Below are 14,405 nucleotides of genomic sequence, written 5' to 3' on the forward strand. Positions count from 1 at the left end.
CTTGCAGCTTCACCGGTCGATAGGAGGCGAGTGCAGATGGTACTACGAACTCGCGGAAGGACTTATGGATCGGCTGAAGGCCAACTCCTGCCAGACAGATACGACTTTAGTCTGAGGGCACCGCTAGGGGTTTGAATTTTGTTGACGTTGTATAACTATTGTACAATATTGAAAAATGTAAACATATTTATATGATTACTCAATTTTTAAAGAAAACTTAGTGCACAGTTCCATAATCCGGTTTGTTCTTCATTACACAAGAGGTCATTGTTTACTCTTAATATTTTTTGTGTTGCTTGAGTATATATGTATGTAGTTTTTATATTGTTTCAACATGATTGTTTTTATGGTTACTGCACGATATTAATTTTATATATAAAACTCGTGTCACAGTTTTCGTTCCCATACTCCTCCGAAACGGCTTGACCGATTCTTATGAAATTTTGTGAGCGTATTGAGTAGGTCTGAGAATCGGCCAACATCTATTTTTCATTCCCCTAAATGTTAGGGGTAGTCAACCCCAAAATTTATTTTTTTAATTTTTTAGACAAAATTTTTAGTTTCTATTTTTTTATGATACAACATACAAAAGTACATACAATCTTAAATTTTCACCCTTCTATCATCAACCCCTATTTTTTTATAGCGTTATTAATTTATATGGCAAAACAACGTTTGCCGGGACAGCTAGCTGTATATAGTATTATAGAAAAGTATAGTTCTGTTATCTATATATTTATCAATTCAAGTCTTTACACTAAGAGCTTCAAGAGATACCTCTTTATCCTCAACTTAAAATTAAAATCATTTATTCAGATTGTGCCTTTCGGCCTTTTGTGTATATATTTTTTATACCTATCCCTACCATCCTGTGTATCCTTTTTAATAAGGCGTCTTTAAATTCAAATTCAAAATCAAAAATCATTTATTAACGTAGGACATTTTAGCCGCTTATGAACGTAAATTTTTTCTACATTATATTAATTTTCATTTTTACCCTACCTGATAAAGGTAATTATATAAGTATTTATATAATTATATTATACATTTCGCTTCTCTTTTCTTTAAATGTATATTGTAAATAGAACTATTTTACTAATATTATAAACGATATAGTTTGTGAGTATGCATAGATGAATAAAAGAATGTTTGTTACTCTTTCAAGCAAAAATTACTGAATGGATTTTTAATGTAATATACATATACAGCGAGTAGGGTGAAATGGCGACCTTTTTACGGATGACATCTGCCTCTCACTCTACTACATAATGACCACGACCGTTCTGACAAAAGCGAATCGAATAAGAAGAAGAATACATATAGTAATATAGCTTATACATCTAACACATAAGCTATATAAAAATATATTATGTAAATTGGGAGAAAAGTAAATATGATAAATGACAAGAAGTGTTATGCAGACGAAGTTGTGCGGGTCAGCTAGTAAATATTACATATTTTATATACTAGTAATTAGAATTAAATTTTTCGAAGTACATAAACTTCATTGAAATAATAATATTGGTTATGCAATGTTTATATTTGGTATGTAAACATAAAATGTATGATGCATAAATTAAAAAATACACTTAATTTACCTTACAATCCAAAATAGGTCTTATTTAAAATCCTCACAAGGCACATTTTTGGAACGATTTTTTAATATAACATATATTAACACGTTTCGATTCGCACGTTCAGCTCGTAGCAGAATAGTAGAAAGATTACCGCTTGCGGTCGATTTCGTACTACTGCCCTACTGGTGATGCCAAACACTACGTTTATTATTAACTCCATGGCGTAATGCTTATATTATGCTTAGATGACATCATGAGTGGTCAAAAGTTATGTGAACAAACGCATTGCCAAGGTCAGAGAAAATAAATAACCATTTGGCATTATCTATACATATAAATAAAATTATTTAAAGGAGCAACACGAAAGTTTCTTGCTCGTTCTTCTTATGACGAGCCTCACTAAGAAGAACGAAGAAGAAAGAATGAGCGGTAGATTAGAAAAAATAAGTATGTCTATTCAAAAGTACTTTAAGTAGTAGTTCAAGTTTAAGTTTTCCAAAACTTATAACTCCTATACTAATATATAATCTATACATATAAATAAAAATTGAGTGTCTGTTTGTAATATTGAAATAATTGTTTTTTACTACATGTTTATGAATATAAATACGGTACATATACCAAAAAAACATTTTTTGCAATTTTTGTCGGTCTGTCTGTATGTCTGTTTGTTCCTGCTAATCTCTGAAATGGCTGATATAATCAAGTATATAAAAATCTCGTGACACAATGTTTATTATCGAACTATTCAGATACTAGATTTTTTAAAGTATTGTAATCTGAGCATAGGTCGTAGGCTATTTCTCGAGGGCCTCTGGGGTATAGCGGTTTAGCACATCGCTTTACTTCTAATGGTCGCAGATTCGATTCGTGGCACGGCACAAATGAGTATTACTCTTTTTATCGGTCTGGGTGTATTTATGTATTTATAATAACAATATTTATATCAGTTGTCTAGTACCCATAACACAAGCTCTGTTTAGCGTGGTACTAGATGACGCTGTGTGAATTGTTTAGGGTTATTATTATGATATTTTATGAAAACATAATATCTAAGTACTTATATCAGTTTTCTAGTACCCATAACACAAGCTTTGTTTAGCTTGGGACTAGATGGCGCTGTATGAATTGTCTAGGGTTATTATTATTATTATTATAAGGGTCCTATCTAAGAATAATTTGTACACCAAAACGTTTGCCGGATCAGCTGGTATTTTTTATAAAATGCGTGTAAAACACCTACAAATGTTTGATCTGTTCCAGGAATAGTTAATTCTAGTTTTGTTTACATCGAGGCTCCGTAACACTGATTGCGATATATTTGCTTCAAACATTTGGTATATTTTCAATGAACATTAGTATTGCATTTTAGTTTTTGCATTCATGCGCGTGCAAATATTTACATTGTCAATTCTACTTACCCTAAGACCATCTTCCATAGCGTGTAGACTCTCATCTGGCAAATCGGACAGTCTTGTTTGTATAGTTTTCACTTCCTCGAGAAGACTCTCAATATCATTAGACAATTCATCCTGAGAACACACGAAATTATTAGCAATTCACTAATTTACCACACAAACTTGCTAACGTGGAATTGAAATAAAAAATTGCTCTTTCAAAGACACTTAATAGCAATAAATTTTCATTAAAACATCAAATGAATCTGTAATAATTGTCTTTCTGGACAAATTTGCAAGACACGCTGTAAAATGCGACGGTCCAATTTTATAAATAGTTATTTTTCAAATAAAAGAAAAATTTACTCCAGAAATAGTAATACTTAATACAGTGATAGAATTATTTAAATTCCACGTTCACAGTCAAGAAAAGTCTGGACTCCATGGCAGCATGCCAAATGCAGTCTTGTTAGCTATTGGAACAACAACAACAACATCAAAAACTGGCAGTCTTTTTAGTTAATATCCATCTTTGGCATGACATGCTTACATCTGATAGAAATTAAGTCTATTCTCATACTTGGGGGTTTACTGGGAACTATTTTACAGTCAGTCTCATTCACGGGACATTCCCATGCTTGTTGAAAAAAATATATAACTTCAACACAGTATATAAATCTAAGTAATCCATAGGAAACGCGAAAAACTGATCGTTGCGTTTACCGAAATGCATAATCATTTCCGTAGTTATCTGCCAATTTATTTTTGTTTACTTTAAATAGAATTAATTGTAATTTTGTTAGGTTATGTCAATTTGCGGGTGTAAAAGCATGTGATATACATACTGACAAGCTCAGTTCCTATGATAGAAAACAGCGTTTTTTATTTTTGCTTTACTATGTTGAACTTATTTGTTTTCATTTAGTAAAAATAAAATATCAAATCTAAAATAAGATGCAGATTAATATCAAAATAATAAAAGAGCAATCGGATGAATACAGCAAAATATGAAATTACAAAATTAACATTTTAATTATGTATTCATCTATTTAGTGTTGCTAGCAATAACTATCTACAAAGTAAACACTATATGTAATAACAAGACTGACCTGAAAAATATATATTGAAATGTAGCGCTTTCTGAGAATTCAAGTCCATCACGATTGGATTGGATTTCTTTAAATATTATACCCCATTATAGTCATATATATCTAAAAATACTAATATTAAGCACTTTACTGTCGATCGTCTTATAGTAGCCCATTGTTGTCATTGCATTTGTACACCGGGGGAATAATCTACCTTAATATAGTATAATATAACGTACACTTTACTTTAAATAAAACAAGGTCCGTAAATGTATTTAATTTATTAGTTCACAAATTCAGATCATTAAAATTTAAATTAAATAATGAATTGTAAGATACTTATCGATCTGACTAGAAAAGACTAGATAGAGTTAAAACACACTACATCGAATTAATAAAATAGTATCATAATATTCAAATGCGTAATTAACAACTACGAAATACACAGTGCATGCCAATAATTGGCACTACAAGACGAACGGCTCATTTGGCGCTGCTATACAACACTTTACGATACATAGCCTTGTAATCAGTGAAATTAAAAATTTAGTAATAAGATCATGCCAAACATAAAAGTTTAAATGTAAAATTATACAATACGACTGGGAGTCAGTCACCTTGCTTGTCCTTTGGTGTGTTTCTCCGTCCGCCGGTTCCTGTGGAGGTGGGGATGGGGCAACTGGTTCTAGGGTTGAGGTTGTTAGTATATCCTCTAGAATGTCTGTCCCTATCCTTGGCGTATCCTCACTGACAAGACCCGTTGACGATTCAGTCGGAGTCTCTAAACTTAAGTAAGAACTATTATCTTTCCAACTACATATACCACCGGGTAAATCCATGGATATGTAATTGGAGTCAAAAGGTGAATCACAAGAATCTTTCTGCTCCTCAGATTCGGAGGAGTGGCCTGAACCGCCGCTCGGGTCTTTGTCTCTATCATCACGGTCAATTATTTCAACTACGTTCTTAGTTGCAGGAGTTTTTGGTTTGCTAGCCATTAGAAGAAAATGTCGATATTCCGCATCATGATACAAATGTTTATCACACCAAAATGTAGTATCATTTTTAAGATTTTCCTTTAAATTTAAAGCAGCCGTTTGAGTTTCAATTTCGATTACGGAATCGAAATTTTGTTGCGTTACAGGAGGAAGATTTTGTTCTGATTTTTGTTCATGCAATAACCGTTCCGCGTCATGTATAGCGTATTTTTCCGTCCAATATTTTTCTTGTGAAAGACATGGTAAATTAGTAGATGGTAGAATATTAGTAGTTAAAATAGATGACGATTCCGAGGTCTTATTAATAGGGCTAGTTTCAACAATATGAACTGTGTCTACATTTTCTTCTTTCAATACTTCAGGAACTATATACTCATCTTTAATAGTTAACTCAGTCAAATTTTCAGATTTTCCAGAGAATGAGATTGATTCACACTCTGAATCTGCAAGCAATGAATCTATCATATGTTCACTAATATGTTTTTCCTGTAAGTTCTCATATGATGACTTATTGTCTTCAGTAAGTACTGATGTGTTAATAGTTTTGCTATCATCTGACAGCAATTTTTGTTGAGATATTATGTCCACCTCGGGGTTTACAGTAGTCAATGCTAGTAAATAATTTTGAGTTTCTGCGGATGTTTCAATAATGTTGTCTGGACTTGTAGATAACTCATTGTCAATTAAGGAAGAATCTTTTTCAGGAAGAAGTCTTTCTTCTATTTCTCTTTGTAAGTCAGCCATTTTATTTTCAAGCGACTGCTCTTCCGTTATTATATGTTCTTTAATTGCATCTTTTTCTATTTCCATTTCTTCTGTTTCGACATATTTTTCTGTACTGTAACTATCATTTTCCTTGAACTGGAAAGGTTCTTTAATTGATTCAATGACTTCTATATTTATTACCTCCGACAAATCACTTAAATCTTCTACGCCACTAGGGTCATGTTTCCAGTATTGTGCATCTGAATAAACTCTATCTTTAACTGGTGTTTGTAAACATTCAGGCGTTGATGGAGCAGTCTTAATTAAATTGGGTTCTTTTGTAATTTCGGGTTCCGAAACAATAACATGCTCTAATTGTACAATTGGAGGAGTAGATAGTTCAATTACTGGGTTATGAATTTCACTAACGTAAGAACTGTCAGTTGAAGAAATAGATGGCTTAGGTACTTCAGGATGAGAACTGCTGGTAAACTGAACATCAATTTTCTTTTCCTCGATTATTTTAGCATCAGTGATACTACTAGAAGATTTCGTTAATTCTGTAGATGATAAAGGTAAAGACTTAAAATTATCATGATCAGGGGTATCAGTGATTTGAACGGAACTTGCGGTGGTATCAAGCAAGTCAATTTCAGACTTATGATGTTTTTTCTTCTTTTTATTTTTAGTTTTCGTTTCTTTTATGTCATGCTTAATTTCTGTATGCACCTTAGTTATATTATCAGATTCGACTTCGATTGAATCAAGAGGTTCATTTTTTTCAGTTACACCTGCCTTTTCATCCTGTGATGCAGCTGTTTTCGATTTAGAAGAACGTTTCTTTTTATCTTTTTTAGAAATTTGTTTATCTTCATTTGATGTATTTTGCGTATTATCGATTTTCTTAACATCCTTTTCTATAGATTTAGAAGAACGATGTATCCTCCCTTTTCCTTCCTTTATTATGGATGTTTTGTCTTCTACTAAATTACTTTCAATTGGTTCAATATCATCTGATTTAAAGGTCCCTGTAAGGGCATCAAACCTGTTTTCAGATTTATCCCGTAGTTCCTTTATTTCAGATGTAACAAGTGTTGCCTGTGATCGGTTATCTCGAGATCGAGACCTAGATCTTCTGTGTCTGTCCACTGTGATAAATCCTTCAGAATCTATTTCTTTTTCTATTTTCTGTACTTCGTGTTCAGATTTATCTACGAAAATCATGGGTGTTTGTTTACAAGAAGGTACAGCTAGGTCACACTGTTCTTGTATTTTCTGGGTTCTTTCAGGAGATGGACGATTAACTGCCACAATTCTTGCCCAAGAATCTAAATTACTATCATTTCGAATATTTTCTGTTTTTTCTACTTCTATATCTAACGCAAGGGGTTTTCTTTCATCTTCAACAGTACTGAATTGTACTTGATTAGGCATTTGTAATACCTCTGTTTCTTGTATAACTCCAGGTATTAAAAACTTCCCTTCAGCTACAACTTCAGCATAAGATTTACCTTCTTCTGCACTTTTTAGCCATACATTCACTGGTTCTAAAATTTCTTTAGGGTCCTGCGATAATGTCGGCCGAGCTGATGCAAAACTTTGAGGACTATCTGGCCGTTTCTTGTCTTTTTTCTTTTTCTTGTTCCGTTTTGATTTAGTTTCTATTTGTTCTCCTTGCGTAGTTTCTTCAGATAATATATATGACTCAGATATTGGTACATTCGTTGTAATGATTGGAGAATCTTGGTTCTGACTTTCAATATTTTCAGTAGTCGATGGTAAAGTATCAGGAATATCGGTAGTCATCATTTCAATGTTTATTTCTGTAGTTGTTGACGTATTTAGATCCTCGATACTTTTTACAGATTTGGATATATCTGCTTGTTCTTTCTTTATATCATCATTGATTTGATTAAATGGTTTATTTTGAGATACAGTACTTTTTATGGTCTGATACATGTAAGATGGAGTAAATTCTGGAGCATCAGCCGACAAATTCGAATAAATTACAGTATTTGAATACAAAGGCTTAAACTCAGGAATGGAGTCTATTTCAGGAAGAAGATCGTGCAAACTATGTATTGGAGACTTTTCGGGTTTTTGATATATTTCAGTTTTAGAATTGCCTTCACAAATGTTAGTTTTATCTTCAGTTATATTATCATCTAAAGGTATTATATTTGGCGCTGATCGAGTAACATCTAAATTATAATCAACTGTATCACTACTTTCAGATTGCAAATCTAATACATCCGGTTTATCAATAGATATAACATTGGCTGAACTAGGGGCATGCATGATTTCAGTTTCTGTAGTATTAGCTGAGATAGATATAGGCTCCGATTTAGACTCTTCAATAATGGCTATATTGTCATGTGGTTGAAATGAAATGCCCACTAATTCCACGTTTTTTACACAAGACTCATAGGTCTCAGTTGCGTCTTCGGTGGGTATTTCTAATGAAGGCTCAGAATTTCCAAGTGTCGGAAGCGTACATATTTTTTTGTCTCCTTCAGCAACGTCTTCTGTTGCTGTTTTACCAAATACCACAGGCACAAGTGTTTTATCAATGTTATCAATTTTGAAAGAATTATCAAAATCGCACAACGTATTTTCTTGTAGTGAAATTTCAAGTAACGAAGTGTTTTCAGTTTGAGGTAATATTTTAGATGACTGATCTACCACATCAACATTTTGAAGAGTTGGATTTTGTTCAATCTCTAGTAATGTATCTATTTTGCTCTCCGTTTCGATCTTATTTTTCGGATCTCTTTGTAATGTGTTTTTTATGTTGTTATCTATTATAATTGTATCATCAGTTTCAACAGCAGTTGAGATTTGCTCTTTGATTAGTAATTTAGAATCAGTGGATATCGTTTTATTTACTTCGGTGGATAGTCCAGGTAATTGAGGTTGATCTTGAGATAAGAAACTACAATTAATTGATTTATCAGATTGGGTCTCATCTTCTAATTCATGTATTAATGCTGAATCACTACTCTTGTATATGATTGTATCAGAGGCAGTTGTAACATTATTATTTTTAGAAATGTCTGTTGTAGTAGATTGTAACGTTCCGTCGATAGTTTTTAGAACACAGGTATCATCATTAGGATTTTCATTAGAAATAGATAAGATTTCATGTTGAAGTTCGAATGGAATTTGTAGTTCTTCTTGTTTCTTTTCTTCGATGACTTCGATACTGCGTAAAGCTAATTTACTTTCAGCATCATTAATCTCATGATAACTATGACGTGGAATTTCATACACTTGTGTAGATTTCATTTCTGGTAAAATTTCTTTCTCACTCTTATCTTTTATGGTTTCATTAGTACAAGCGGGTTCAGACGATACTTTTTCATTATCAATAATATATTCGGGTTTACTGTTTTCCAACACAATGTTACATTCCGATGTTTCAGCTATAACACGGGTAAGTGCAAATCTACTCTCTGCATCACTGATTTCATGATAACTAAATTGTGGCGGTACTTCATAATCTATTTGCCCACGTTGATTTATGTCAATTTCTTCAAATATTTTGTTACCGATTTTATTTTCAGTTTCATGATCTGAGTTATCCACCTTTAGATCCCTAGTAGGCGACAATACTCTGTTAGGAGCGAGATCTTGTTGTAATATTTCTGGTTGTTGTTTGTCACTAACGGTTGGGATGAGTACTTTAGACGTGGTTTCTCCGAGGTTATTTATCTTATCATTGTGCAAACTATACCCATCAAGTTCACAACATTCTTGATTATTTTGAATTGATGCCACAGGTATTGCACTTACTTCTAAGCATATATCGTGTGCTAGTTCGTTCTTCGTTTCATTTAATTCAGTCATTTTATAACCAAAAGTAATTTCAGCGTCATTTATTTCATGATAAGTAAAACGTGGTCTTTCTTGAATTAAGACATTAGAATGAATTAATCCTTCTTCATTGTTAATTATAGGTTTAACTTGTATTATAGCTGCAACAGACAAGTTGTTTGCTACAGAATCATCCATATTGCCAATCTGTTTAGAATCACTATTAGTTGTAACATTATTATCATTTGTAATATTACAAGATTCAACTGTAGTCTCATTAGATAATAACACAGCTTCTTCAGAATATAAGTAAAGACCTGTATCTGGTTCTATACACTCAGTCAACTTTTCAATAGGCTCATCTTTTTTGTTACTTGTAGATATATCTATCATATAATCAACATTCGTTAGGATGTTGTTTTTATTTTCAGCTATATTTACTGAACTATTTCGAGATACTATATTGGCAAGAGTACATTCAGCATCTCGTAATACCTGGTAATTATGACCTGATACAGAGTCTTCAACAAGTACATTTACTTGATTTTTTAAATGTTTATTATTCAAAATGTTCTCATTTTCTTGCCCATGTGTATCTTCAGGGATAGAGGGACTCACAATTTCAGGAGAAAATATTTCTTCTGTTGTAATATGCATATTTAAATCATCCTCCTTTTCTTCTAACTTCAGTTGTTTTGTTAGCAAATAATATTGATAATCTGTTTCGTACATGTCTAAATCAAATGAATATGTTTTAATTTCATCTAATAATGCTTTATATGGTATATTGCAACATTTGTCTCTTTTTTCGTCAGTATACCTATTTCGATCTTGAACTGAACCGAAAATTACTGGTTCTAGTACACTGCTTGATTCATTTTCAGCATCTGTCTCTAATTTTTCAGCTGAATGCGTTAGTAATGTCTTTGGTAGTTGAAATACATTAGTAATCGCTTCATCACACGGAGTATCTACACTACTTTTAGATTTTATTTCAGTAATTTCCTTTTCCTCAGGCAGCAAAATAGGTAGTACAGTTTCAATTTCCGATAAATTATTATTATCGTTTTTAATTGTCTCTCTCTTGAAATCAGTTTCTGGTATCTCTTCTTTTGTATTGTCATTGATTGAAACATTTGGTTTTGTTTCAATTGCTGTATCAACAGACTTTGACGATAATTCATTTCGAATTACCTTATCATATAATAAAGAGTTTTCTTTTGTAGTACTACTTTCGGCTACATTTATATCCGAACTTGTTGTTATATTAACAGTTTTAACTACTTCTTCTAAACTACTGGAAGACTTTTCGTCAGTGATTTTGTTATTGCCTGCAATTTGTTCAGCGACTTGAATATTCTCTTCATTTGGAGTTTCCTCTAATGAGTTATTCTTACTGCTAAATACTTTAAGCGTCCTTATTGGTGGTAATTTCTTTTCTTCGTGCGTTATAAGATATATAGTACGAGTTTCTATATCCTTTTCTAACGGTTCATATCTAGTAACTTGTTCTACAATATTGATTGAACCTTCCTTTAACGTTTCTGCAGAGAAAAATTTATCATTATTGTTTTGTTCATTAATAAAACCTTGGGCACTAGAAGGTATATCTTCTTTTACAACTTCTTCTTTTGTTTCAAATGGTTTATTAGTGCTACTATCACTTTCAATCATATCTGTAGTCTGCTCTAAAGGTAAAATATTTATTTTTTCATTATCTTTATTTTCTTTTTGCAGTATATCTGACGAATATACCATGCATTTATCTTTAAGAATATTTGATTTTTCTTCCAACATAAAATCTTGAGTTTCTTGGAGTATAGTCACTTCACTTGCTACTTGACCAGTAGTAGTATCTATACTAATTTTTGAATCTGGTTGGTTTAAAATTGGTTCATATGCAGCATCTGAAATTCCTTCTTCTTCTGCCATTAATGTATTCCAATCCAATGTAATAATATTTTCTGGATTAATTTCAGTTTTTTTTGTTCGTTCATCCTTTGTACTTTCCTTATGTAGTGATGCTGTATTTTTCTCTGCTTTATTTTCAATATCGGTTTCTAGTTCCGTCTGAGGGACAACTTTCTGCTTATTAATCTTTGAATGTTTGTCTTTTACTTTTTTCTTTGATGTTTCTGCCATTTCAATTTCTTTTAATGCTCTTTCTATATCATTGTCTACTTTCTTAGCTTTTTTAGATTTAGATTTTTTCTTTTGAGACTTAATTTCTTCAGAACAATCATCGTCTTTTATATTTTTAGATGTGGCATTTTCATCGATCATACAAGTATCTTCAGCAACAGAGATTTTAGTTGAACAATCCTTTTCTACTTGCTCTATTGTATTAGAGTCTTCATCAACCAGCGGGCTCTTTATTGAAGACGGTGAAGATTCTATTATATCTAACAAAATATTTTCTACAACCTTTTCATTCTTCTTGTTTTTCTTTTTCTTTTTTTGTTTTGTAATTTGAATATCTTTATCTTCTATTGCAGAGTCGAGTATATCGGGTGATTTCGGTAATACTTTATCTTGAGTTTTTAGAGAATCCTCGATTAAATTTATGATTTTATTATCATTAATTTCTATTGGTTTTTGTTTCTCCTTTTGAGGTTTATTTTTCGTCTGTTTGATATTTGTTATTGTATCTTCTGAAATAGGCGCATTATCTTTGTAATCACATACTGTAGTTACTTCCATTGAATCCTTAGAAATATTTCCTATTATCGTAGATGATTCGATTTTACAGTCAGTGGAAACAGTAGTTACATCAACATTATCTTCTTCTGCTTTATTTTTATTTTCTTTTTGCTTTATATCAGATATGTCCTGAGATTCTGCTTCTGAATCATATTGTTTATTTCCTTTTTTCTTTTTATGCTTTGTTACTCCTTCCGATTCAGTTATTAACTGTATTTCTACGGATGGATTCGATTGAGAATGAGATGTCTCTACCATTACGAACTTAGAAGTCGTTTCTTTGATGTTATGAAGAGACTCTTTTGACTTCTTTTTCTTTTGTTTAACTGATTCTTCTATTTCTTTAAGGGCTTTTTGTATTTCGTCTTCAGGAGATTTTAATTTCTTGTGTTTGTGCTTCTTTTTCGATTTTTTATGTTCACTATCATCTGTAGTTTCATCTACCATAGGTTCTTCTACCAGAAAAGTTTCCGTTACAGTTTCTACTATTGTAGGACTGTGTTGTATTTTTTTTGTATTTTCCTTAATTCCAGATTCTGGAATACGATTTTCATCACGTGAGAAAATAGGTGATGCTTGAATTACAGCAGGTTTAATGTATTCTACGTCTTGTGTAATTTCTGGAACATCTTCAAATTCTTGAACTTCGATGACTCGCTTTGTAGTCTTTTTCTTCTTCATAATTTGTACATCATGAGCTCTAGTGGGTCGTTTTTCAGATGCACGTTTTTGTTTTGGCATATCTCTAGAACGACTTCGTTGTGGTCGTTCAAGTTTTGACCTCGATAAATCCCTGCGCTCAACTTTTGGCTCTGGTTGAACAGTAAGTGGTTTTTTTTCAATGCATTCCACTACAATGGCTTTAACTAATTCCACTTGTGCTACCTGTGGTTTTGGTAATGGCGTAACACATTGTGTCTTTGTTTGTTTACCTAAACCAAGAGCCAATATTTTTGCATATGATAAATCCTGTGCGCGATTTTGTGTTGGAGAACTTGAAGATGTTTCCTCTATTTCAAGAGACCCTAAGTCTATATTTGAATGAACCAGTACAGTTTGATCAGGTATATCTTTTTGTGCATGAATGTATGTTTCCGAAGTATTCCTTGGTTTTATTTCTACTCTAGGAGGTTCTTGGTATTGGGGAATATAATTTGGTATATTCTGAGTAATAGTTTGAGGGACATAATCATCGTAATAAATATTTACCTTGTCCCTAAATGGTCCACTTTCACTAATGTTTTCATACATATGAGACTCACTATACCCTTTACTGGGTTCGTAAACCTTATCATCTGAGGGGTTACACTGTACACATGGTTGCACGAGTACACTAATACTTTCACTTCGATACACGTTTTCATCGACTGATGGGCTTCTTCGTTCAGGTCGGCTGTACGATTCACATTGCCCTCTCTGAGCGCTGGCTTGTCTTTGTGCGCTGGGATGTCTCGATGCAATCGAGCTGGATCTCGAGCCAAAACCCTTGACTATCTCGGCATAAGTGGTTCCTCCAAGGACCCAAGCAGGACTACGTGCTCTTGGTGCTTTTTCTGGTACATCAAGGGTCGCGAGTTGCGTAAGTTGCGCGTGTGCCGGTTTCTTGCGGTCGCGGCGCTCAGGAGAGCGCGCGCGCCGGATGGCACGCGCACGGTCGGCCGTTGACACGAGCATTGACAGAGTGGCCACGGACTCGTCCGCAGCCTCGGACGATGTTGGCGGCATCACGTAGTACGGGTCCAACGCGTAGATTGACCGAGTCAGCTCTTCGATACGCCGGGTGACCTCCTGATACGCAAGTATGGACATACATAATTTACAAATGTGTTACTAGCGAACATTTTATGTTCACATGTAGGCGATGGAAGCTGAGGATTATGAAAAGAAACGACGGTGGCTGCGATGTGTTGAATATGTTTAATACTTTAAATATTTAATTGTATAATAAAGTAGGAATAGATGACTAAAGAATTGACTTAAAGCTAAGTAATGGCCGCGACGGAATTAAGTGTCCCTGAGCGGGTCCGCATCAGGACTTCCTCGTTGTACTAAAAGTTTGATTCGTTCGTTTCGCGCCTGAATCTTGCTTTGAAGGGATTTGACTCTTTCTCGACATTCCTATCAGAG

General features: G+C 33.2%; 1 protein-coding gene across 1 annotated transcript in view; it reads right to left on the bottom strand.

Moving 5' to 3' along the window:
• The window catches only part of LOC131849528 (muscle-specific protein 300 kDa-like), a 184,006-nt gene that overhangs the window by 51,703 nt on the left and 117,898 nt on the right, over positions 1-14,405 (bottom strand). The window contains exons 35-36 of the mRNA XM_059199616.1: positions 4,680-14,066; positions 2,999-3,109 (exon numbers count right to left, since the gene is read on the bottom strand). Coding sequence (XP_059055599.1) covers positions 2,999-3,109; positions 4,680-14,066 — 9,498 coding nt within the window. The remainder of the gene's footprint in view (positions 1-2,998; positions 3,110-4,679; positions 14,067-14,405) is intronic.

This window comes from Achroia grisella, unplaced genomic scaffold (genome assembly GCF_030625045.1).
Source record: "Achroia grisella isolate CSIRO2021 unplaced genomic scaffold, CSIRO_AGI_Agris_v1 utg642, whole genome shotgun sequence".
Lineage (NCBI taxonomy): Eukaryota > Metazoa > Arthropoda > Insecta > Lepidoptera > Pyralidae > Achroia > Achroia grisella.